Source organism: Lethenteron reissneri, chromosome 38, assembly GCF_015708825.2.
Source record: "Lethenteron reissneri isolate LAM-NWPU_2019-01 chromosome 38, ASM1570882v1, whole genome shotgun sequence".
Lineage (NCBI taxonomy): Eukaryota > Metazoa > Chordata > Hyperoartia > Petromyzontiformes > Petromyzontidae > Lethenteron > Lethenteron reissneri.
In genome coordinates, this window is record NC_083816.1 from 1,996,920 (window position 1) to 2,022,603 (window position 25,684).

Consider the following 25,684-nt stretch of genomic DNA (forward strand, 5'->3'; position numbering starts at 1 on the left):
AGTGTCCTATTGGGATTGAACCGTATATATTTCTGTTGTGAAGTAACACACATTTCAAACTCCTTTTACTACTGTCAATAAAAAGTCTCCATTCACTTGAATCATATGCGGGCAGTCCCATATTGAGAAGAAGCCCTTCAACATCATTCCAATAAACAAGTTGACCATCTGAATGGAAGTACTTTCGCAGTGCTGCTTCTCTGTTACGATTAAAGGAGACACTAGTGCCAGGTCTGAGTAGTCCTTTCTCTTGCAGCCTGGAAGCCAACAATTCAGCGGACTGCTTTGGCAAATACAAATCTCTTACAAGATCATTCAATTCAGGCTGACTAAACAGAGACATTTTATCACAATCTGCATCAGATGGCGTATATTCGATCTGAGCATCATCATTATCTGTAGAAGCAGGTAAGCTGAGGGATTCAACATCAATCTCTGGTAGCTCAGTAAATACAGGCACAGGTATTTCCTCACAGTGCTCAACTGGTCGTCTGGCAGATGGGATATCTGGGTATTGTAAGTGTTGTTTGTTTTTCTTATTGAAACCTTTTACATTGACAAGGCAGAAGTAGCAGTTATCCAAATGGTTTGTAGGTTCTCTCCAAACTTCAGCTTAGCATTCTTTCCTTTAGACCATGATCGCAAAGTTTCAACACAGGTTTACACACTTTGTGAGGAGCCCAAATGTTTGTCTTGGTCTCCAAGTCTTCTTTAAAGTAGGCAAGATAAACCTTCCTGACATAGGTATTGATGTTGCGCCTTTGATCCTGCAAAGTGAAGCTGCCACAGATGTAGCAGAAGATATCTGGGTCATTACTGCATTTCCTTCTTTCGGATGTTATAGCCATTGTTAGATCACGCCCTGCAGAAGAAAAATATTAAATAAATGTGGATATCTACATAAAATTATATTATAAACACACTATCCTAAAAATACAGCACCATATTTTAACACTAAAGCAGTCACTGACTCGCAACAACTTGCAATCATAAGTGACAGAGTTAATTTCGGGTAAAATAAATGAAAATGGGGTATGCCGATAGCATAAAAATGAGATGTGATAGAGCAAATCTGAGATCAGATTTGGAATCAGCACCCTGAAATTAGTCTAAAACAGCTGCAAAAGTCCGAGCCAGAATTGTTTTGTTGTTGACCAGTGTTATCTGTGTATAAACCCACGCTTGGCAATATTCCTTGGCTTTACCCTACCACGAGCTCATTGGGACTGCCAACAAAAGGACAATTGCAATGTGCACGCCATCTCAAAGGAGTCTCTCGCCCTTTTGATAAAGATTCACAGATATTCCGGTGCTCAGATGCAAGACGTAGCTCACACAATGTTTGAAGTCTCGAAGCAGTAGCTTTACTACATAGTTTGGCAGTCATATGCACACCACATTCAAATCATATGAAGTTAATTCTGGTGGAGCATGAGAAAAAAACAATCGTTCCATCTGCACGAGAGGGAATAAATAGCGTTCAGATTGCACGTTAAGACGTCGCGTTTGGGAGTAAATACACAGCAAAACCTTAACGATTCTCATCAGAAGCGCAATTAAATGAATTCACAAATTTTATTGAACTGTTTTCTCTTGCGCATATCCACTTAAAACTAGTTTATTTAACAGAGAAAGAGAATGGATGTTGTCCGATATATTAAACTTCTTTCAAAGAGAGCGCAAAAATAAGGATCTACTCTATATGGTGATGGACATGAGCGTTAGATACATTGCACTTAATGCATATTAAGCATGCAAAGATTCATTTTATTTGCTCAGTGTTGCACAAGCGATTTTATAACAGATTTGTGCATCTTTACAAAACCAATTGGAATAAAGTAGAACGTATAACAACGCAGACATGTGTGAGACCTAACACAGTGAACGATGCAAGTAACTGTCTGTTGGTTTATTTCACCAAATGTGCTAACGGCAATTCTAGAGGTTCACACACCAAAAACTAGAGAAGATATGTCACGTCCCGGTCCTGTAAGAACAAATAGCCAGGCAAAACATTTCTTTTGTACGGACTTATAGTTAGTTGTCTCTTTCCTTCTCAAACCATCCTCCAAAGCGAGTCACTTCAGCGCGCCACTTTCACGACCTCCGAAACCCGAAGCAGACAAGTAGACAGATAAAATAAGTTCACGACGACAATAACGCGTTAGTCCACGCAACGCAATGCACCGTACATTCCATTTCAAAATCAGAAGGCCCTAAACCGTTTGTACACTCCCTTTCAAAAAACAACTTTTGCGGTAAGAAACCCACTGCCGTTAGACGCTTGCGTGTGATCGGAAACTGCTGGCTTTGTGTTTTTTTTAATGTTTTCATTTTTTTAAACTTATTGATTTTTTTTATTATTGCATAAACCTCCAACAACAAAGTGATTTGGAAGTGTCTGGTCCGAAGTCAGCATGAACATATACATATATGCGAATGTATTATACCACTACCCTGTATTCAGTGAATCCATCATCATCCCCGTGTGGGGTTCCCTTCTGATCAGGTCACAGCAAAACCGCTGCAGTGATAATGTGGCCAAACTTCATTAAATCCAAGCACGTGTTTTGCAGGTGTCTGTTCTACCTAACCTCCGTCCTTTTAATAGCTATGCTGCAATGAAGCATTTAAACTCTATGCAGCACTACCGTATGGAAAAAAATGCCTGTTTTTTAAAATACATTTTAATTTTTTTAAACATATTTGGCATCAACAACACATGTAAAAGGTTAGGGGGTTATGGTACTAACACAAAGTTACTACCTAGGAAAGATAACACTGGAGCATTTCTTTTTTTGAAGCCATGCATGTGTCGGAATACGTGTTGTCCATAAAATTACAGCATTTCCATTATCCGTTATAAATACACAAGGCTGGACAATTAAAAACTAAGATGTCTTGTAACATTGTCATGGGTGAGAGAACCACCGCTTGTTTATATTATACGATGGTTGAAAGATGTCACATTTTCGAACAGCAATTGTTGCTGAAGCCATTTGCTTACCATGAAGGAAGCCGAGCTGGGTTTGTGTTCATCTCAAAATAATAATCATCATCATCATAAACCCAAAACACAACATTCTCAAACCTCCGCTCGTGAAAATGTTGTTTCGGTGCAATCTTGAAAAGTCAGAAAAATTCCTCCGCAATCAATTCCCTTAATGTACACACGAACAAAGAATGTGCAAGGATAAAGGTAAAATTTTATCAAAATAAAACAGTAACTGTAACTTTGCAGTACCTGATATAAATCTTTCTTGCTTACCAACAAAACGTCCTGATGATGACATGCATAAAGCTGGCCATTATCTGTGTAATATACACAAAACTGTTACGATTCCTCAAACCCTTCCAACAGTGAAACCTGAATTGCACCGAATTCCAAACACTCAGAGAGAAACGCGCCTCTTTCAAATGTGCACGGACGAGTGATCATGCATACGACGAAACTAACAAAATGCACAGATGACTGAATATACAGGTGCACGGGAGCTGTGCGCGCGCACACACAGTAAGAAACTTGAGAAACTAGCCTCATTCCATTGTATTCACATTGTGAAACTCAAGACTAAAATTCCGTGAAGCTTAATATAAACAGCTAATATATATATTTACTTCCACGTGCTCTCTGCGTAAAATTAAATAAATATTCCATTCTCGGACACAGTCTGGAGACAGCATCGGCAGCAGCACAAAAAACCGTAACCAGACCGAAACTCTCTTCTCCTCTCTGTGCGCAGACCCCGACGGAGCCTCCGGCCACAGTAGTTCTGCTCCCCGCACCGTCTCCGTGCTTGCGAACGGGAGTTCTCCTCCTCCTGCTCCTCCTCCCGTCGGCTCTTGCTCGCGACCCCTCCGCACAGTAAAACCCGCCTGTGGCCTCCCCTCTGCATCGTGCTGGAGCACCGGGGGGCTTCCAGCCACCCTCCTCCTCCTCCCAGCCACCCTCCTCCTCTTCCTCGCCACTCTGCCTCTTCCTCCTCCTCCTCCTCCAGGGCCCATCGCAAGGCAACCAAAAAAAAGAAATCAAACCACCCGAAAAATGAACGACTTTATGTATCGGTGGCCTCACAAGGCGGAGATCTTGATGACGCTGGGGCTGGCCTGGCTGGAGAGGTGGTGGGCAGCGCCGGGGGACGGGGGCCGGTTCTCTCCTTCGGGCGTGGTGGTCGGCGTGGGGATGCTGATGATTGCCGTCGTCATGTGAGACGGGTCGCAGTTGAGCTTGGCCGTCTCCTCCAGCTTGGCGTTGAGACTCTCGCGCCTGCGGACAGGTGAAGGCGGAGGAGTTCACGTCGCGTCCCGCCCTCCTTTCCTCTCAGCAAACCGTGTCAAATGTCGCATCTTTTTATCACGAAAATAATTATTACAAGGCTCTGCACTCATCGATCAAAGAGGATGCTCCCACGGTTGTAATTGTTAGCTCGCACTGAGAGGTCACTGTTTCGATCTCCCAGCATGGCAAGTCAATCGATAGGCAGGTTTTTAAAGTCCCCCCCCACCCCACCTTTGTGTGCTCAGCAGCATAAGTGGGGGACATCAACAGGCTACCGGCAGGTCGTGTGCGGTGAGATAAAGTGGAGGGGTTACTGTCCTTCTCCTGCACCTCCGATTAACACCGTTGGCTACGTACGGAGTAAAACATACATTGTGGAAAAAGTCGACCAAAATGTAGTGAAGAGGGAAGTGAATTATTTTGTCCTTTGAAAAACGTGACACATTTTTTACTGTTTGGCCATATCGGGTGGTGGAGGGTTACGACACATTTATAAATAACGCGATCTGACCCAAAAACCTATATTATGAGAGAGCCTTCTGTCAGAAGTTGTGCGAGCAGATATTGCAGGGCTGCACCGTTATCTTTCACAGTGGGCAGTGCTCATGTCAAGAGAATGGACCTTAGAAAATGATATCAGAATTCTTCCAAAGCCACGTTAATGGGCCCCTTACCCGCAACTCAGTGGCCCAATTGTCATTTTAATCTGTCCTGTAAAGAGTGTTCATCGCTTGGTAGTCAAACTAATTTTTTTAAAATCCCTCTACACTAAAATGCGATAACCGAAATAAATAAAGCAAATGTAATTTGATTTCCTTTTTGTGCAGCCACTGGTGATTACTCTGAGATCATTGACTCACCAGTTCAGTGCACTGACATGGGCATTAGCCACACAACCCATCCAGCCACATCGACATTTGAAGTGCTGAATTGAAGCAGTACAAATATTATAACGTACAGATCTGTGAACCCACTGCTGGTTGAACGCCTCCACATGCCTTGTTGGCCATTGGCGTTGTTTGACCATACTTCACCACGCTGATGTGTGCAGATTAGTGAGGGGGGAATGAGAGGTAGTCTCGGAACCGGTTTAGCTGTTAGATTTCCACTGAAGTTATAGGTCATAGTGGAGTGTGATGCCCATGGAACGATGGCTCCACTGCTGTACTACGTCCTGAAAGCTCGAGATTTTGTTTTCAATTGCCACGGGGTTTCTGTGGCTTGTTTGGCAATGCCCTCGTTATTAGTCTGAAGAATTTGAATAATGTTCATATATTTAAGACAGATCTGAAGTCATTGTAGGATCTGTTTTTGTTACAGATATAGGAGGCTATTGATATATGGTAATACATATAACCGTTATTAAATTATTACTTTTATTTACAACATTTTCCTGATAGATTTGTCAATGTTTTGATGTGAAACGGAACTAACCCGAGATTGTGCAATGTGATAATATCGCCCTTTGTAACCTCTGGTATAGGATGACCTTACAAGTAAATAGATTTCATTGACCGATTTAAATGAAGGTTAAATATTGACGATAAACATTAGCGGGCAGGTTTTCACATCTGGCATGTAATCCTTGGGAATCTAAACTCAAGGACCCTTAACATATTCACAGCCACGGTCTTTAATTCACTTTCATTATATTCTGAAATATGAATGAAAATTTCAAGCACGAGCAAAACATCCAAATAGATACATCACCTTTAACACTTTTCCTGTAAGGGTTGAAATTTTCAACGATTTCCATTTATATATTGACATGCCAAAATAATAATCGCAACAATAATAGTTCTCAGCCCATGCCATAAGAGGGCTTAGATATTTGAACATTTTTGATGTGTGAATCAATTAAACTAAGCTGAAATGATTCAATGCGATAAAATATCCCTTAGTAACCTTTGCTAAAGGATGCCCTTCAAAGCAATTGATTGTATTGACTGCAATGAAGGGTTTAATGTTGAGGCCAAATTTTGTGCTCACGGGTTGAAACATCAGGGATATCGCTTCTGATGGTTCTCAACTCAAGAGAAGTTGCTTACGCATTGGTCCAAATCGCGTCCACATTCAGTGAATTTGGAAACATTCCAGAAAACTCAAGCATTAGGAACATTTATCACTTGGCTATCACACCACCGACACACATTCCTCCTGCGGAGGGAGCTGCTAGGAACGTTGGGTTGCTCAGTCAATGGCCAGGGTCAACGGCGGCGTGGTGTATTCCACAAATATGCCCGACTGTGAGGGCGGGCACAAGCCGGCGTGAGTAGGTTAAACGTTGAGTTTTATAAGGGCACCACGGGGTGACCAGATCCTCCCCTCCCCACCCAGCCCCACCCCTCCCAACCATCACCCAGCCCCATCATCCCCACCCAGCCCCTCCCCACCCAACCCCTCCCCACCCTCCCCACCCAGACGCTCTCCACCCTCCCCTCTCCACCCAGCCCCATCGCTCCCATTTTTGGATGCACGACGGACGGACGGACACAATAATCCCCTGTGGGCTGGTGTAACCAGGAGGTTCCTACCAGTATAATACTTTGACTGTAGTAGCTGGCACCTCACCATATTGCCACACTTACGCCTCTGTTTTTTAATTTTAATAGTCTCCCATTTCCAATGCATATATGCCTGAATAAGAATAACAATTAAAAATAATTTCAGCCCATTCTTAAAACGCACTGCTCAATGAAGGCCTCCCAATGCCAAATCGGTCACGGGGTTGATCGACCGCAGTGACTACGCTGGCCAACGCGCGTTGGTGAAAGCAGAGGGGGCCCCCTGGCCCGGTTCAGATGTCGCTCATCACTGATTTCAGCCATGGCTAGGGATTCAAACTCAGAGCTTGGGGTGTGTGAACCACTGTGACAATGCTCCCCTAGACAAAGATCCCCCGTTGTAGCCTTAACAGACTGTTGGGGCAAGCGCTGTTAGCGAGCGCCTATGAAGGCTGACACGGCACATGAGGGGGTGGGTGGCCAACACCATGCCCGGCCGCCTTTGTCTCCCTAGTGGCGATGTTTACACACCGCACCAGGTACTCATTTGAGACTGAGTCGACCTAGTGGATGCCCAGGACCAGTTCAGATAATCGTCACCGATATTGGCTGTGAGCGGGAATCGAACTTGGGTGGCCGGGTTTGTAGCGCAGCGTGCTAACCGCTACACTACCGCTCCCCACTATGCTGTGTACATGCACACACACACATTATAATTTTTTAACTTGCGCACTTTACATCGACTGATGTACCTATGTCCTTGGACATTCAGGAATAATTCTAACATTTTCCTGATAAATATATCTATGGATAGCTTATAATGAATACTATTTACAGTGATATCTAGCCCTGCATACCAGGTTCTTTCATAAAATAAATCGGCCCGTCATGACAATGTTTTTGTCATGCCACTGAAACATAATGTCCCATTCTTGAAAATATAATCAAAGTGTTCGTCACCCCTTTTTTTACAATTGTCAGTGCCCTCCCGCGATGCCTCACAGCGGTGGCTATTAACGCATTGTGAACTGCCTCAATGGGAATGGCATTCACCATTTGGCCATGGGGAAAAAATGATACACTCCGAGGGTAATTGACAGTTTCATGATATATTGCATACCTACGTGGAAATGTGGAATTTCCACCACTTTCAGGCTCAGGGTCTGGGTCGTGATGTCCTATTATTGCTCCATGAACAAGATCAATGGTGAACGTGCAGACCGATAAAACCTTGCTCTTCACCCTTGCTGGTGAAAGGGCTTCCACGAGAGTGAGCTTTATAGAGCCCCCTCTAAATGGTATTTGGCCTACTCTTCCACACTGGCCATATGCTCTTGGAAGAGGAGATGGGAGTACGCACACTTTACCACAACACACATGACCTGTTGACCAACTAACTGTAGGTGAATCCATTGCTACTGATGGGTGGAGAGAGGTGGTGGATTTGAGAGTTTCCCATTTCATTCAACTGCCGTGCCAGATCAAATTGGCGATTTATGGATTGCAAGTCCAGTGTGCTACCCATGACGCCACGGTAGCTTCTCTCAAACATGACATCACATTTATGCTACGAGAAACCTCATAATTCATGTTTGGCAGAATAGCAATTTCCACTTATGCGTCACAGCAACTGTGACACATAATTTAGCAATTTTGTCTATTTTTTTCACCAAAAAATTGTGGACAGGATGTTCTGACAGCCCACGAATTGATACGTAAAAAATAACAATGTAAATTCAAAATATGAACCTGAAATCACGATTCATTGTGCTTTATTTTAAATAAAAAATAATAATCTGGACTGATTAACATTGGCCATGATTGCATACAATATAATTTTGCCTGCTTGGCATAGTTTGTGTGTTGACACTGCTGGCTAACACGTGATAGGCACATTAAGATTGACAGCTGAAACGCAACCTTACAGGCATGAAACAAAGGTTCAGGCTGAAAAATGTTGGCTCACTTTTTCTAATTATGTTCAATTAATCTCTCGCTTGGGCAAGGTTTTCGTTTGGGAATATTAACAGTGCTCTGTGCCGGTATTATTAAGCATGAGGCATAACCACACCTATATATAAACACGATAAAATATATTTTTTATTTTACCAGGTAAGGCCCACTGAGCTATACAGCTCTTTATCAGAAGCAACCTGGCCACAAATGATAACTCAACGAAGTGGCTTACCACGTGGAAATTTAAAACAGTAGCCAAATACTCTAAACGCATGTTTCTAAATGTGGAGGGAAAAACTGGGGGACCCAGAGGAAATACACGCGACCACGGGGAGAACATTCAAACTGAAATATGCAGGGGTCGGGATCGAACCCACGGCTTCCTGCATGACAGGCAATGGAGATAACATGTTGCCAGCATGGTGGCTAAGGCATGTGTTCTCTTGATGTCTTCATTAAGGCACCCCCAAAGCTAGACCACTCTGGCGAAGTCTGTCCAGGGAGTCCAGCTCAGTTGAGAATCTTCAAGTCCCAGCCTAAGAAGGTCTTTCTTTCAGAAGGTCTTTGCTATTTTAACTCAGCCACTTCTTACCCAAATGGCCCAAAGGTCATTGATGTAAAGCGTCTTGAGATTTTATGGAAGACGCTGTAGAAGTTGTAACTCTTATTATTTTTAATCTAGATTTGAAGTTTTCGTTACTGCAGGGATCCATACTCTTTGGTTCTTTCGGTAAAGTCACGTAGGTAAAAAATAAAATAAATTAAATCACGACGTTTCGATTGCAACACAAGCAATCATCATCAGGTGGGAAAACCACATACATTTTTTTTTCTCTCCCACTTCAGCAAAGAAGTTTGTATTATTGTTGTTGATGTTAGGAATTCAAGGCAAAAATATAAACGTAGCGTGAAATGCTTAGCTCAACCGTTTGACGAACACCGAGCAAAAACGGTGGTACTCAATCTACTAAGCAGATTTTGTTTTAGTTTCGGCTATAAACGGATACCGCCGAGGGAATTACGTGAATTACACGTGGCACCAGATTTAATCACCGTTAATTATTGCACTTAAACAAACTCCCTGGGCGGGAGCGTCAGATTTAACGCCTCGCTGGCGAAGCTCGCGCCCCGTGGTTTGCGCTCAGATGTTCGTCTCCCTACGCCCGAGCGGGCATCTCTACCCCCCCCCACCCCCTGGGCAATTGGCCAATCCTCTAAGTGGCACCCTCACCTGTTGGGCAAATGCGTGGCTCGCTCCAGCGAGCGGATCTGGATGGTGTTGAGCTCCTGCGCGCTGCCGACGCCGCTGCCCGAGATGTTGGAGTTGGGCAGACGGAAGGCCTTTTTGTTCCCCCGGCGGGAGCAGCACGTGCCCGTGAGGCTGTGCATGTGGGAGGAGAGCGACGGGCTGCGGCTGGGCGTGCGGTGTCCCACGGATCCCTCCAGGCAGTTGTCCTCGAACACCTTCTCGTCCACGAACTCGTGGTTCTGCCGGCGTACACGCGTGCACACGGGACACGGGCGTGAGCGGTGACGGCGCGTGGCGTGCTTGCGCGTGCTTGCGCGTGCGGGCGGGCGAACCTCGGTTCGTGAAAATTGTGCACGGCGCACGCGGACGCGGTCATTGTTTACGCCTTAAGAAGAGCCCAGCTGTGGATCCCTCGCCGCATGGGATGTGACGACGCGTGCGTTTTGCGCGCGTTCTTTCGATTTATACCGTTTGTAAAAATATACAAATGTTTGAATTCGCAGAGTGTGCATATGAATTGAACATAACCACTGAGAATAGGGCATGGATAAAAATTACTTTAAAATGAACCTATTTCAAATATACATCTTCTGGACCGCCATTTCACACCGATCAGGGCCTCGCGGGATGACCACGTTCCAAAGTGATGCTATGAAATCAAATGTCCCGATCAGGTTGGATACTCGTAATCGTTAAAACCTCTTTCCAGTTTGGGCAGTCTTTACCATGGTCACGTAAGAAGATTGGTGAAATAACCGTTGCAACGTCAAGACTTAACTGAAATAAATACGCCCATTTTGACACAAACGTTCTTGCTTATCAAACAATAACATACGAGTTGAGTAAACCGTATTGAAATCTCAACGTTTCCTTGATAGTTGTGCAATGTATCCCGTACAAGGATAAGAGCGTTACCACTGTTCTCTAAATGTCAGCACTATCAATCAGCACTATCATACTCACCATCACCCTCGACATCATCATCTAAAGACTTAAAACCAGGCGGATTGTATAAACCACAGCAAAACACTAGCACATTATGGTCTACTCTAGAGAATGATATCTTGTTAAAATAAATATTCACATGTCATTGTGCCTGTTGGTAATGTTCCAGTTGAACGAGTACAAAATGTATTAAAGTTAACATTATTTTTGTATTATAGTGTCCCTCTGTGGATAATTAATTCTTATCACTTTCAAGTTGTGCTAATTGCAAAATGTAATGTACTTTATAAAAATGGAAATATGAGCACGAACAAAATAATGTTAAATAATTGTCAACAACGTAGCATTCAACAGACCACCATTTCAAAAGGATCTTGCATTTACAAAAATATAACGCAACCAAAATAGTTAATTTTCCCCCTAACAATATTGTGGAGAAAACTCGGAAAGGACGTGATGAATAAGTTCCGTCACGACTTACAACTTGAGAAAATGGAATCGAAAACAACCAATGCAAGGTCCTTTTAAACAATCATATTTGGCACTGTAAGAGCGATGGGATATTTTGGCAGCACTGGAACAAAAAAAATCAATTAAATGTGCCTGGGTAGCGTGGTAATGCAGTCAGCATCCCATTAGACAGTCGGCATCAATCTTGTGTCCAGTGATTTAGAAGTGCATTGAAATACACTTCCTTCTGTAGTTGCAACATCTGCTGTATTCTGCCTCTGCGTTTCTCAGACTATAAGGTTTATAAACCTTCCTAAATTAAGATTGTGTTTAACAGCACCTGACAGCAAATGGCTAGGATGCTCAATAATTAATAAATAAAAATAAAGCTGATCTTCACAGAAATAAATGTTTCATGCTGGCGTTTTAATTAACAAAAGTAATCTCGTTTCGTTACTGCAGTGTAAGTTAAAATATTTAGCCTGTGAATTTCAAAAAAGGTAATTTGATTGATCATTTCCATACCCATTAAATGTTAATTATCTTCGAAGTGACTTCTCAACATAACGTAACGGACGATGCAAATATTATCTCCGGGACCTTTTTGCCAGTATAAAAAAGGAAGAATAGGTTTTACCCTTTCTGGAAATAAAACAGGCGTTCAGATGCCCAATCACCAAATAGATACCTCTTGCAAAGCATCAAGTCTGCATGAACCACACTCATGGCCGGGAGTGAAACTCTGGTCACCGGGTTTTCAGCGCATGGCTTCTCATTACTAAAACACAATGCCACCCATATTTTGCTCCATCAGGCACGACCTGCTGTGATGGTGGATCCATTAATACTGCTGGGTGTGTGGTGGGGTGGGGGGGTATTTAAAATATAAAAAAAACTTGCACTATCATATCAACTGTCGCGCCGGAAGATCAATTTGAATCGAGATTGCAACGCCAGCGTGCGGGCCATTACACCTCAGCAGCAGCATCAGCACCAGCAGCATCCTCACTCAACATCAACTAAAAGTCAAATTACGTGAGCAGTGATTGCACGAGTGGTATGGATTGTGTGCTCCGTTTATAATTCCGTCATCATTCTCGTTCTCTCGCAAAATCACTCCTCTCCCTGCTGCTGCTGCTGCTGCCGCCAGAACTATGTTTTTCCAGTTCAAATACAACCGGCAACCAGTCAAAGCGTGCTCTCCACTACTCCTTTCTATATTTATATATCTCGAGACTTAAATATGCGCGAATCATAACGAAAGATAACATTGCCAATCTGGAAAGCTGGAACCCTCAACCTTACAAGGCTGGTACATTGCTGGTTGTGCGTGCTATAAATCCAGTTGGGCGGTGGAGGCGCAAGACTGCGATCGATCCATTGAGAGGGTAGGTGGATCGCACAAACGTTGCGAAGCTCCCTTCGCTTGGGTGTGGAGGTGTCTGGTTTTATCTCACACTCGTCAATAGGCTTGAATGCGTTGTGTGTATTCAGGAAGCAAGTGAGAGTCCATAAAAAAAGGTCGTTTGAATTATCATCTCTCTACCCAAGGTTGACGTGAATGAAATAAATGATCATTATTATTAAAGTCACTTTTCACCCTAATGTAGCTGACGATGGAAATGTCCAAATACATAGAGGACTGCGGAGTTTTGGCAAATTGTGGTCTCGGGCTCACTGCCTAGCTGCCTTCTAGTTTGTGTGCGGTTCCTCGGCGATTGTGAGATGCAATTTGGATGAACGAAGACGCTACGTATAAAACTAAACGTTATTATTTTCGTACCAAATGGAGTGCAATTCTGTCAGGAGTTCAGGGAAATATGCATTTAAACGACACGTAAAACGATACTTTGCATGTGAATCTGATTTGTCAGTTGGCATCATTATCCTTCAACCTCCTCGTAACCCTTGCTGTATCCTGCACATGAACACTGTTTCTATAAAATGTCCTGATGGCTATCACTCCGAGCTTATAAAAATAATAATGATGATGTCTCGACCCATGGCCGAGGCTTCTCCACCCAACTGCAAGAGCAGCCTGATAACAGCAGCCACCACGCTCGAGAAAGCGATCTGTCAAACGCTCGCTCATCCACGCTGGGCAGATAACCCTCCTGAGTTCTTCTTTAATTTTTTGTTGCTATTCATTTTTGACGTTAAAACACGAAGAGCTGAATTTGTTAGACTACACTGGTCAACAAAAAAAAAACATTTTTTCTGGCCTCGACTTTTGCAGCTGTTTTAGACTAATTTCAGGGTGCTGATTCCAAATCTGATCTCAGATTTGCTCTATCACATCTCATTTTTATGCTATAGGCATACCCCATTTTCATTGATTTTACCCGAAATTAACTCTGTTACTTATGATTGCAAGTTGTTGCGAGTCAGTGACTGCTTTAGTGTTAAAATATGGTGCTGTATTTTTAGGATAGTGTGTTTATAATATAATTTTATGTAGATATCCACATTTATTTAATATTTTTCTTCTGCAGTTTTTATTGAAAATGCAATATTTGATATCTCAAAACCTGATGTGATAGACAAAAACTGATGCCAGATTTGGAATCAGCACCCCAAAATTACCTTAAAACCGTTGGAATACCTTATGCCAGAAAAAGTGTGTTGACCAGTGCTATTGACGGGCTTCTTCGGCGCCGGTGACCGTGCAGTGGGCAACACAGCCGACGATTTACATTTACCGCACGCGGCGCCAAACGTCACGGAATCGGCAGCACGCCCGTGGCATTCTGAAGCGGGCTAACTCTCCACTCTGGCGGACGGGGGGGGGGGGGGAAGTGTTACACCGCCTATTGGCCAAAGCCAGTGAGACAATCAAGTGAGATGTGAAATAACAATTGGGAAGGGCAAGCAACGTCTTTAACCAAGAGGGCAGAGGGAGATGGGGCAATCCCCGTGTGAGCTGTAGCTTGCTTGCACGCACGCAGAGGGACCGCTCACCCCGCTAGTTAACACGGCGCGCCGATGCGTCAAGGCTGACCGATATCCGGATTGCCGCTGAAAAGCGCGTGCCAAGCGCCGTGAAATGCATCGCTCTGTTTCACCGTATTCTGCGGGGCGGTGAATATTTTATACCGAGAACAAACGCTCTTGGTTAACACATCGAACCGCACATAACGATGCCCGATAAACGTACTTATTCCCACAATACATCTTGGAAATATCTCTCCTCAATGTAGCCGCTCTCTTGAGGAGGCACTTAGTGTATGTTCTTGCCACCCGATCAGCTGTCGGCTAAAAAAGCTTTTGGAGTTGTGTGTTTTGTTTTAAAACCTCTCCCCGAACTTCAGTGCGCACGCTTCGCACGGCTCCGTCGTGCCGGTGGCATTCTCTGCACTTAAATGTCCCTGTCCTTTCTTTCACAGATGACTTTGTTGGAGGGGGGGGGGGGGGGTTAAATGTGTTTTTTAATTCCAGCACGTACGACCTGCTGTCCTTTCCTGCCTCGTTAGCTCTTTCTACTGCCGCAATGTGGCCGCGCGGCTGACTTCACGCTCTGCCAACCATGAGACTGAAGCTCATTGCAGAATGCTGCAGTGCGGTGGACACGTTGAACTGAATTGTGCGTTAAGTACCCTCCGACACACCGGTGTGCTGAACTATTATAGAATTGGCATGTTTTGTTTACGTGACAAACCATCCTAATTGGCTGTGTCAGGTGGTGGAGGGTTTAACGACACATTTAGATTTACGCGATCTAACCCAAAAAAAACCCTCTATTATGGATAATTTTGTTCGCGAAAGCCTACGTGCTAAACAGAACTGTGCCTCTTTACACAAATTAACTACTGCATTTCTCCTTAACCACAATGCCTACAATTTACCCAATAAGGTCATAAAGTGGATTTACAGATCGGGGCTTAGTGTATGTGTAGGCAATATTGGGGTCCTGTATCCTGAAGCTACAACGTAAATGGATTGTGAAATTCTGACCCAGAGGACACCTGTAATGAAAACATTGCTGCTTAATTGTTTAATAAGCAATAACCCCTCGGGCATTGCTGTGGTAACATGGGTATTATTGCATAGGCCGTTGCGTAGTGAAGTTGTGGACATATATTATCGTAGAAAAGTTTTAAATTCAGGGCGGCAAACTGGCCTAGCATTTAACTTTCTCGATTTTTCTTGCCCCGCTTGAATGATAAAACTTTACAATGCGATGACATTTTGCAAACACTATTATATAGTACTTTGGAGGAAATAGGACGTCCTGCACCGGGGTGAACAAGAGCCGATTTTCAAATTTCCAAATAGAACAGAATACTCGGTCTCTGGGTATATTTCAACTCTCAACTGCGTCCGGCCTCCAGTCATCGGCACACTTTACAATTCAAAGCTTGCGAAGATGATGCCGGGTTATATTCCAGTCGCTCAAAATGTACGTCTGCAAACTTCTTACGGCTTCAGTATTTGTGGCCCTCTTAGAGAATGGTAAAGGAGCATAAGAAAGTAACTATCAACGGAGTCACTTGGTGTGACTCGCAGTTAATCGACAGCGGCTCGTAGCACTGGAGCTCTGTAGCCGGCCCATCAAGGCCTCCACAGCTTTAGTAGTAACGAAATTGAGGGAAAAAAGCTCCCAGGATATGTTCAACACAAGAGCAGACGGCAGAATGCCAACGTCTAGATAAAATTGTTCTGAACATTGCAAGTGGAGGAGGCGGTGCTCATGATGTACAGGGCTATGGATCAACAATTGTATCTTTCGTTCGTCTTCTCTCCAAAAACAATACTTAATAACGAAAACATTTTTGTTCACAAGTTCTGACACTTTTTCTGAAAAGTACGAAGTTGAAATATTTCAGAAATGCATTCTTCTTATTATTAGTGCAGTAACTTATGTTGAATATACTACGTTACTGTACATGTAATGCACAGTGTGTGATAGACAATGTTTTACATAAGAGGTTTTTGGATTAGATCCCGTTAAACCCGCCACCACCCGACACAGGGAATTATTACGGTTTGCCACATAAACAAAACATGCCAATTCGTTACTAGTTCAGCACACCGGTGTGTTGGAGAGAAAACCCACAACATTTACCTTTCGAGTCCTGTGAAGTTTCACCGGTAATTACAACCAGCATCATCAGGTGACAGCCAGAGTTGTGGAGAAATCCTCCTCCTGTTTCGATCTTAGGTACTACAATACTTATTCAATTATGAAGGGCTTTTAACAAGTTCCGTTGCATATTCAATTTTAAATGGGCAAAGCTATAACTAATTCCTGCCTGGAAGACTAAATATAAAAATGTGTCTCTGTAATACTGTGCATCAGCGTGCACTGAAGTTTGCAGACCCCCTATTGGATTTAGGATAAATTAATTCTCATTTTTTTCGATATCAATTTATATTTTTCTGCCATATGCTCCACACAGAAAATCCAGGATGGAGGGGGGGTCAAGTGAAAGAGAGGCTTTTAAGTGTGTCAGACTGTGCCCTCCTCGAACATTGAGGCGAAGAGGCCCTGGCTGGGGTAGATGGAAGGTCACAGTGGTACATCACTGAATTTAAATGACCGACGACACGTGTGCAAGCCGAAATGTTCGAGTCCAGACGGCTCGTCACAGACGTTAAACGCCTGGCGTGAGAACACATTTAAACCAGCGCTTGGAATTCACCTCGCATTATCGCGCAGTTTGCCGCTTGACAGTACATTCTGAAAGGCTCCGAAAGTGTGGGATCGGTCAATGCTTATAATTCATATCCGTCCATATGCGTGCATTCATTTCCATGGCTTTTACCAAAGTCATTGTGTCACGGCGGTTACAAAGTGGTTGCGGTGTCACTTTCAAACAAAAGATCAGGTTGAAATATTCGTGGGCAATTCCTGCTACGTCCACTACTCTTGCACGTGACCGGTAAGTGGTTGTAGTGCCCTCCACTCCGGGGGGCTGCAGCGGTAGCGGCAGCAGCAGCAGCAGGGGGAGGAGAAGGAGGAGTCCGGGTCTCCAGAGGAGCGGAGAGGTCGTCTCGATCTGGCGTAGGCAACGCGAGACGAGGGGCGGGCCGGCTGGACGCTTCCAACCACTACAGTATTGACTATCTCTTCTCAGGGAGACAGTGTTAGCAATGAGGGCACAACAAGTGGGATGGTAGGAGGCAAATATTGGTTGTGTGGCTACAAATATCTTGGGAGTTGTGAGCAAAAAACATCTAAACGCGTTTAGGTTTCAGTGTGGGGAGGGACTCATCTCCTTCTGTTTGTAGGCCACATTCTTATGTCTGGCAGAGACAAAATAATTTGAAGGTCAATTGCTGTTGCCTTTCCACAGAGTGGTACTCATCGGATGGGTGGGGAAAGAGGAAGAACCGAGTTGACACCAATCTGAGATTACATTTGTGACATTTATGACAGCTTATCTGGTCAGAGAGAATATATATTAGATTTACGTGCAGAGAATTACAAGAGTGGTCAGAGCATTATGAAGGTCCAGCGATGTATGGCATGTCCTGTTTCGAAGAACATAAAAAGAAAACTAATTACAGTATAGTGAGACACAGTAAAAGGAATATTGTAAAATGTTTTTGGTGGGGACCAAAATTATGAGGGCAACGTCTGCGCCTTCGTGCCAGTAAAGTGCAGGACGAGGGGACCAGTAATTGTACCAGCGCAACCACTGGCACAACTAACATTGCATACACGAGCAAGGGGGAAATCTCAGAGTTCAAATTTATAGATCGCGAAGATAAAGATGTACGATTTTTAGGGGGAAAATTATGCATTGCAATCACACCGGAGGAGGAAGGTATTCCAGTGAGGTCAGCATTGAATTGTCTTGGCATTCAATTACCTTGGCATTAGCTTTGTATTAAGTTATCTTGGCATTTTATTAACTTGGTATTCAATTAGGTTTCAGTCCAATTATTGTGTAGCGTTTTCAATAATTGCATTGCAACAAATTTGTTTTTGAGGATTTAAACACTACTTTGAAGTGAACACTGAATGGGTGCAAAGACAAGTGAAGCCAATTGTTTATTTATCTATCCCTTAGGGTGCAGAGGCAAGTGAAGTCATTATGTATCTATACCTTACGGTGAATGAGTTTCTCTGCTCCCAAATTAGTTGCCGTTAACTTTCAAATCCTGCACACATTTGTGGATTTACATCGGCACCCAACATCCTGCTTCTGCAAATAGTACCACAAAAGTCCCCAATTGCCAACTTTACAGGAGGACAGATGCCTTTGGTAATTCCCCACAGAAATGACCGGATCGGTTCTGAGAATAGGACCCGTCAAGCACATACGTACGTACGTACGAGCTGGCTCATTGGTAAGCGCAGGAGCCCCACCAAAATATGTGGGTGACCTCATAAATTAATGAATGGATCAGCCCTGCCAGGAGATCCTGGCACCGAACATTTCAGCAATGCCTCGGCCCCCCCTCCGTGCCCCCCTTCACCCTCCCACCCATGAAAATTGTTGGAAACATTTGGTAATGCGATGCACCAGCAGCCACTTCGATTCGAAATTCACAAAGGTTGCACTACACAGCCGGAGAGTTCATCATCGTCATTGAACCAGATCCAGTGATCTGCAATATGATGCCAGATGCCCGGAACAGCATCCCAAAGAAGACTATTGTGCTAATCCTTGTCTGCAGTGGAATGTGGAATAAATATAATATCCAGTTCCCTTACACTTGTTGAATAGGCCTCTTCGTATGTACTGTAATCCAAATTGAGAGTGATCGCAAAAAAGGACCAGTCCACTTGATGAAATACTGTAGTTAAATGTCCTAAATCCATAGCATAGATATACGTACAATATATTCCGTGGACAATGAGCCCGAACGAAAATATAAAATTTACTTCAAGCGGCATTATCAGGCTCAGATGCAAGTTGTATAAATCTCGGATGATGTGCACTGACACCATGAAATTAGGATGTCACGAGCTTCTCAAGCGTAAACTTTTCTCTTCTCCTTTATAAATGGGCACGTGTGTCTGCCATCTGCAATATCCAGTGAGACATCCTCTTTACACGGCACTCGTGCTTTGAGACTACACCCAGCACAACACGGGCACAAGTCACTGGGTTGAAGCCGCCGATTTTTGTTCAGCTGCGTTACAACGGTAACGCATGCGGCTCAGACACCACACAAGTCAAGGGCACACCTGTACACACTTCAGAAGAAAATGCTCTGGTAATTTGTGGTATATTGTAACGTGTTGGTGCTAATGACGTGGACATATAATTTGTTTCCGTGATGTGAAAATGCCACTTCAAAGATACGTATTATCATTTGTGAGAGCTATCCTTCAAATAATGATGCTTTAAACAGTATATAGTTACGCTTTTTCTTGCGAGTGTCTGACATAAACGTAGTAACCTACCTTTTGAGAAGGCTCAAGGACGCGAACATTTATAAACTTGATTGTCAAGGGTGGCAGTAATTTACACAAACACGGGATTTTAATGCTAATGTAACATTTTAGTTTTAGCCAGAAATTAACAGTGAATAGGAAGAGAACAAGAGTTGTACGGACAGAAAACAACTAATAGCCGAAATATTGGCATTCTTGATGCCGGTGTTGTTTGCATGGCAATAACTTACATTAGCAGGATTAATCAATAGTAATTAATAAAATCAGATTCTCCCTTGCAGTGCCTTTCAGATCTTCCAAAGGGAAAGAGCAGATGGTGTTAATATACAGCATGTGCCTACCACTCATGTCCTGCTGGACAGACATTCGCAAAGACTTTGAACATGACGGTTTACGCGAAATACATCGACAAGACCAGGTCACCCACCCTGCAAATGAAACCACACACAGAGAGCATTCGACCGCGTGTGTGTTTGAATTCGTGTGAATTTGTTATCGTGATGGGTAACAAATTGATCGCGAGGGTGATTTTTTTTTCATCGGTGTCTTCAAATAAACAGCCGGATGCGGAAGAAAATGAAGCGATGTTAAACGAGGCCCATGTGCACGCCTGTCGCTGTGATCATTTGACGACTACCATTGCATCCATCTGGGTGGAAACAGAACGTATTCAAAATAACGTCACCTGTGCAATGGCTGGGTTTACTCGGCGGTAATATTTACACTGTATGAGAATGTCTCAATATGAATTTACGCAAATAAAGTGGTCCTGTAAGCAGATAACTCAACGCTTATTACCTAAGGAGGGAATGCCCTCTTCACTGCATAGGATTGTATTGTGATTTATTTAGATATTTTAAGAACTTTGAGGCTTGCTACTATTAATTTAGCTTACACAGTATCATTGTTTTAAGCAATGTATATATGTATGATTGTATTGCAACATATATTTATTCAGTTTTCGAAAATTGCAAATTGAGAGAATTATGAAAACAACACGATTTGTAAATACGTTAGTGCTTATGTATTTGGAGTAATAATGTGTACTATGTCACAGTAGATATTAAAACGACATGCCACCCTTCTTGTATGCAGCTGTTGTTACAATGCATATACAGTATACTAAATGGCAAGATTTAGGTAGGCTGTTCATAGTTGAAAAGATTTATTATGCTTATATATTTTTTTATTTTATCTTTAAATCACCCACCGTAATTAGTATATCAGTGTGACATGAGAAGCTTAGTCGTAAAATTGCCTGAAACCATTATTGGCAATATGTTCCCTTCAATCCGAGTGCTAAATAATTAAATATTTACTCGGCACAAGAGAACCATTTGAACGAACGTGTGTGTTCTGATATCTGCCTGTCATCCCCAAGCACAGGGCAAATCACATTTTGTATGCACGTACGTATGCCGAGCTTCTCTCGCACCGTACGTAGCCAACCGTGCTAACCGGAGGTGCGGATTTTTGGCTTTAAAACACTCGCAGTCGGAAGCACAAAGCACATTTAAGGGAATACGGCGAAAAGGACTCAAATAAAAATACTGCATAAGGCAACTGAAAAGACTGCGGAGACGACAAAGACTCGAGCACAACACGGGACGCAACAACAGAGAGTCACAAATCCTGTACCTTTGTAGCCCGTGCAGCAGGGATGGAACAGTATGGATCATCCACTAGATAGGACAACCCCTGCAAGCAACATGCATCAGGGGAACAGAGAACAAACGGGAAAATAATAAACATAGAGAGGAGGAAAGGGGGAAGAGCAGTCGCATTCACAGCATACGCGTGTTAGAGTTAAACAGATATCCGTTCAACAGATATCCTGTCATTCACGTTTGCCGACATGCAGATACACATTTTTGTCGTCTTAGAGGTTCACAACCAGATGCACCGCACGTGGCACAGAGGTAAGTTTATAGCGCCGAAGCGAATACATGTTTTGATTAGGCCTCTGCGATGTACGTTCAGTTTCACATCCTTTTGACCTCCTCCCCACTTCGCTCCAGAAATGTCATCTCATTTAAATGTTTTGTCAGTGGAGTGAGCGGAGGGCTTTTAAAGATGGGTATTAGAGTGGAAACGACCTTGAAAGTACAAGCCGAGGCATAATTAGGTTCAGTGAAGGATTTCAATTAGATTGCGTGATAACACGTCGGCTATTACATTTCTGTCGAATGCAGGTGGCACGTCTGAATTATTCAAGGACCACCTAGGAGCAAGTAGCGTGTCCATGTCGGATCTGGCGGAAGTGTGCGTATCTAACTTCATCGTCAGTCTTTGCGGCCTGCATGATAACTTCTTGTTCCGTACGGCTGAGGTGGGCGCAGAACGGCAACTACAATTTCAGATTCAGGCGGTCAAGCCCAGATAGCCGATGTCAGCAGGAGCGGAGTGCATCGCTGTGATGACGTCTCCTTTGTATTTGATAACTGTGTCCTCATGAAAGTATTTACAGATGTAGCCCTGCTTAACTCAAACATAGAGCAGTGTCACCAGTCTGGATTTGGATTTCATCTACAATTCATATAGATGAGCCCAACAGAATGCAATTAATGCATTGAGCATTATTATTTGAAATATTCCTATGAAATAATAATTATTTTGCACTACTCGATGAAGGCCTTCCCACAATGTGTTGGTTCTGGGGGGTTGTTTGACCATACCTCACCACGCCGGTCAATGCAGGTTTTTTTAAGTGGGGGAGGGGATGGGGGGGTGTGTCCTGGAATGGTTAAAACATCAGATCAAACTGCCGTCCAATTATAATTCTTTCACACAGGATGATGCATTTCACAGCCACCCCGCACGATGCAATCCGTGACACATAAAGATGGACGGGCCCCGCTGTCAAAACCGCTGCCGGACGATGACCTTCGACGGGCCGCGTTGGTCGTTGGGGTTTAGTTGGACGACACTTTACCCGCGCCCCGACACCTCGTGTCCCCTTTTGACAGGAGATGGAGTGAAGGTGAACGGCCACTTTTGCTCACACTCGTGCGAGAAAAAAAAAGAACCCCGCGCCGCGGATGAGCGCTAAATAAATTCCAAGCCGAGTTGAAAAACCGCTCAATTTGCACCTCCCTCTCTCTCTCTCTCCCCCTGTGCGTGTGTGTGTGCAATGGGGTCCCTGTACACACTACCGCTCGGAGATGACGCTCCAACACTCAGACTCGTTTGTCACGATACGTTTACAGGTCACGCACGTGCATTTGTTTGTGAAGATCTAACGACCGAGGTCTCTCTCCACCAAGTAACCGTGCATCTCACTCTCCTTGTAATTAATTTATCATTTTGGTCTTTCGTGTCCCAGAGAATCGCTGACGAAACCGCCCAGGCTATGAGCAGCACTCGATCGTGGCTTGTTTGAGTTAACACACATTTCTCTCTCTTTAAAAAAAAATACCAATTTGCTTTGCTGCTCGCACAGTTAACGATATACCATCTGCACACTTTTACTATGAAATAAGACACATGCGATGGGGCAGGTGAGTGGATTGAGCATCAGAAATGGTTGTTTTGACAGGCAAGGAGGTAGGTAGGAGAAGACTTATACGTGAGCAGGATACAGCTTTGTTGATAGCTATGAAAGCAAATGGCTTATTGGATATGCTTAGTACGGTCTATTTTATAACTTAAAATAGTTAGACATATGAGGTTAGCAGAGCTTATGTTACTATGCGAGAAGCAACAGACCATTATTGTTCTTCGTGCAATTAAGACTTTAGAAAAACATAGGTAAAAAAGCCATGCTACGTTTTGATTGTTGAATCATTTAACTTTAGAGGTGATTTTCAACAAGTTTTAGGTGTGAAACTGCCACAAAAATGGGCCACCCTGGCAAATAATTACCCAGGGTGGTAAAATGCCAATTTTACAGCATAACTCATCTTCAGCATTATTACCACATTATAACCTGTGGCAGTTTTCTTGGGCTCAATTCCATCCAAATGCTGGGAAAATTACTTCCTCATTGGTGATGAAAACTGCCCTCGCTCGTTCGAGCATGTAGATCCTTTGCTGTGACTTTAATTTGGGATGAGTGATGTCCGTGTCCAATAACATAGTGTGGAGTTTCGAAATCTTAGACAGCACTCTTGTCTGGAATCTGGAAGCTTCCTACGTAAGGGGGCTCTTGAAAATCCTTTCCCTGAAATGTAAATGCATTCTTTGGTCCCATTTGCACAAAGAATATTCTGAATAAATGTACTTGAGCCACTGCAAAGTACGCAGAATGGAACAGTACATTTCTATAGTATATAGGAAGAGGGACATGATGCTATCAATGCGTCGAGAGATGAAGGTAAGCGCAGATGCGGCGTACAATACACGCCATGGATTTGCTTCACCTCAACAGTCTTTCTGCTCATCAGCGAAGCTGGAAAAAGCCAGCATCGGTGATGAGCAGCAAAACGGTCAGCGGAGCAAAGGCAAGTCCTGGAGTGGTGCTGTCTGCTTCTATAGCACGCAGGAAGTCATGTTACTTATAGGCAGAGACATTTACAGACAGAGTGAGTCGGTCAAGCAAATAAACAGCAGCAAAAGCAAATTGTCCATGTGGCGGGTTCCCTACGTCAGCACACTCTGGGACTCCGCGATGACCAACTCAAATCCAACTATATTCGACTCACTTTGAAACCACAAACATCATCGTCACATGACAAAATATTATCCGATCCATAATTGCACAGTTGTGATCCGCAGCTCTTGTGGTGCTCTGCAAGGGTCAGGGGTCAGGCTAAGGAACACTGCCACCCGATTTTACCGAGAAAAACAATATGTCGACGGGCTACTTGTTGTTATAACGGATCAGCGAACTTCGGGAGCACCACAAAAGATACAGCACACGTGTGCATCTATCAACTCCGAAATTAGTCACACAAAAAAAACTGGTATTCATAAATAAATAAATAAATAAAACAAAACATACTTCATGTAAACATAGCACAATGTACAGGGCTTCAACTATTTGCTGTCAGTTTTATTTATTTATTATATCGCTCATTGAATGACGGGTAAACAAGGTTGGTGATATGCCCACGAAACATTTTGCTGATCAAAAATAAATCGGGCTGTCTATCTCTCTCTCTGTCCTCATATCCATGCTGCCTTTTCGTGCCTCTCAGCTGTAATCGTGCTTTTGTTTTTCTCACACATTGAAAATTGTACCCTCTTGAAATTCAGAGCGCCGGTGGCTACTTCTGTATTTGTGTTCAACTTGTCAGCTACCAAACAGACTATTTATAATCATGCAGAGTTTCCGAAGAATTGGACAATATCAAGACTTGGAGGAGTTGTGCCCAGTGGATCTTTAATGCATATCAATTCAAGTGGACAAAACTAGTTGCATATAGTACAATGAAGCCATGGCAACTCCTGTATCAAGCCAATCATATTTTAGTTCAGTGTAAATAATATGCTTCTCAAATTAGCAAAAGCTAAATGAACCGGTGGCATCAGAGGCTGCAAGGAGACACCAAATGGTTGTGATCATGTGTGCCGGATACATCGCTGAGATATCCGTCATGGTTTTTCAGGTTCATACAGAAGCTTGTGTTGCCTCCGAAACGTCGTGATTATTTTATTTTTATTTTACTTTTATAAATTTAAAATTTTTACCTACGTGACTTTACCGAAAAAACCTAAGAAAATCATACAGCGAAGGTGACTTTCTATTCTCTTCTTCGACATTTTTTTTTATCCAGAATGATTTTAAAATTTGCACGAGCGTAGGCAAAACCCCAGATTGCGATGATGACAGACTCTTGTAAATAGCACGTCCAGTTTTCGGTAGACAGCACACTTTGATAATTAATTGCTCTGATTATTAAGCGACTTTGAGGATTTAACCGCCAAGGGCTATGCAAGAGAATGCTAATCGCCAGGTGATATTTGCTGCCGTATTATAATTTAGTGCAGCACAGACATCCATGTTTGCAGGGATA

The 25,684-nt window shown here is 43.3% G+C and overlaps 1 protein-coding gene across 4 annotated transcripts in view; it reads right to left on the bottom strand.

Annotated features, from left to right (window-relative positions):
* Nucleotides 1-1,295: 1,295 nt before the first annotated feature.
* KCND1 (potassium voltage-gated channel subfamily D member 1) overlaps nt 1,296-25,684 on the bottom strand; it is a 476,956-nt gene continuing 452,567 nt past the window's right edge. For 2 of the 4 annotated variants that reach the window (XM_061566911.1, XM_061566912.1), the window contains exons 5-7: nt 21,369-21,428; nt 9,971-10,227; nt 1,297-4,267 (exon numbers count right to left, since the gene is read on the bottom strand). In XM_061566911.1, coding sequence (XP_061422895.1) covers nt 4,072-4,267; nt 9,971-10,227; nt 21,369-21,428 — 513 coding nt within the window. In that variant the 3' untranslated portion in view covers nt 1,297-4,071. Of the gene's footprint in view, nt 4,268-9,970; nt 10,228-21,368; nt 21,429-25,684 lie in introns of all 4 variants that reach the window. The other 2 variants (XM_061566913.1, XM_061566914.1) reach the window with 1 other exon arrangement.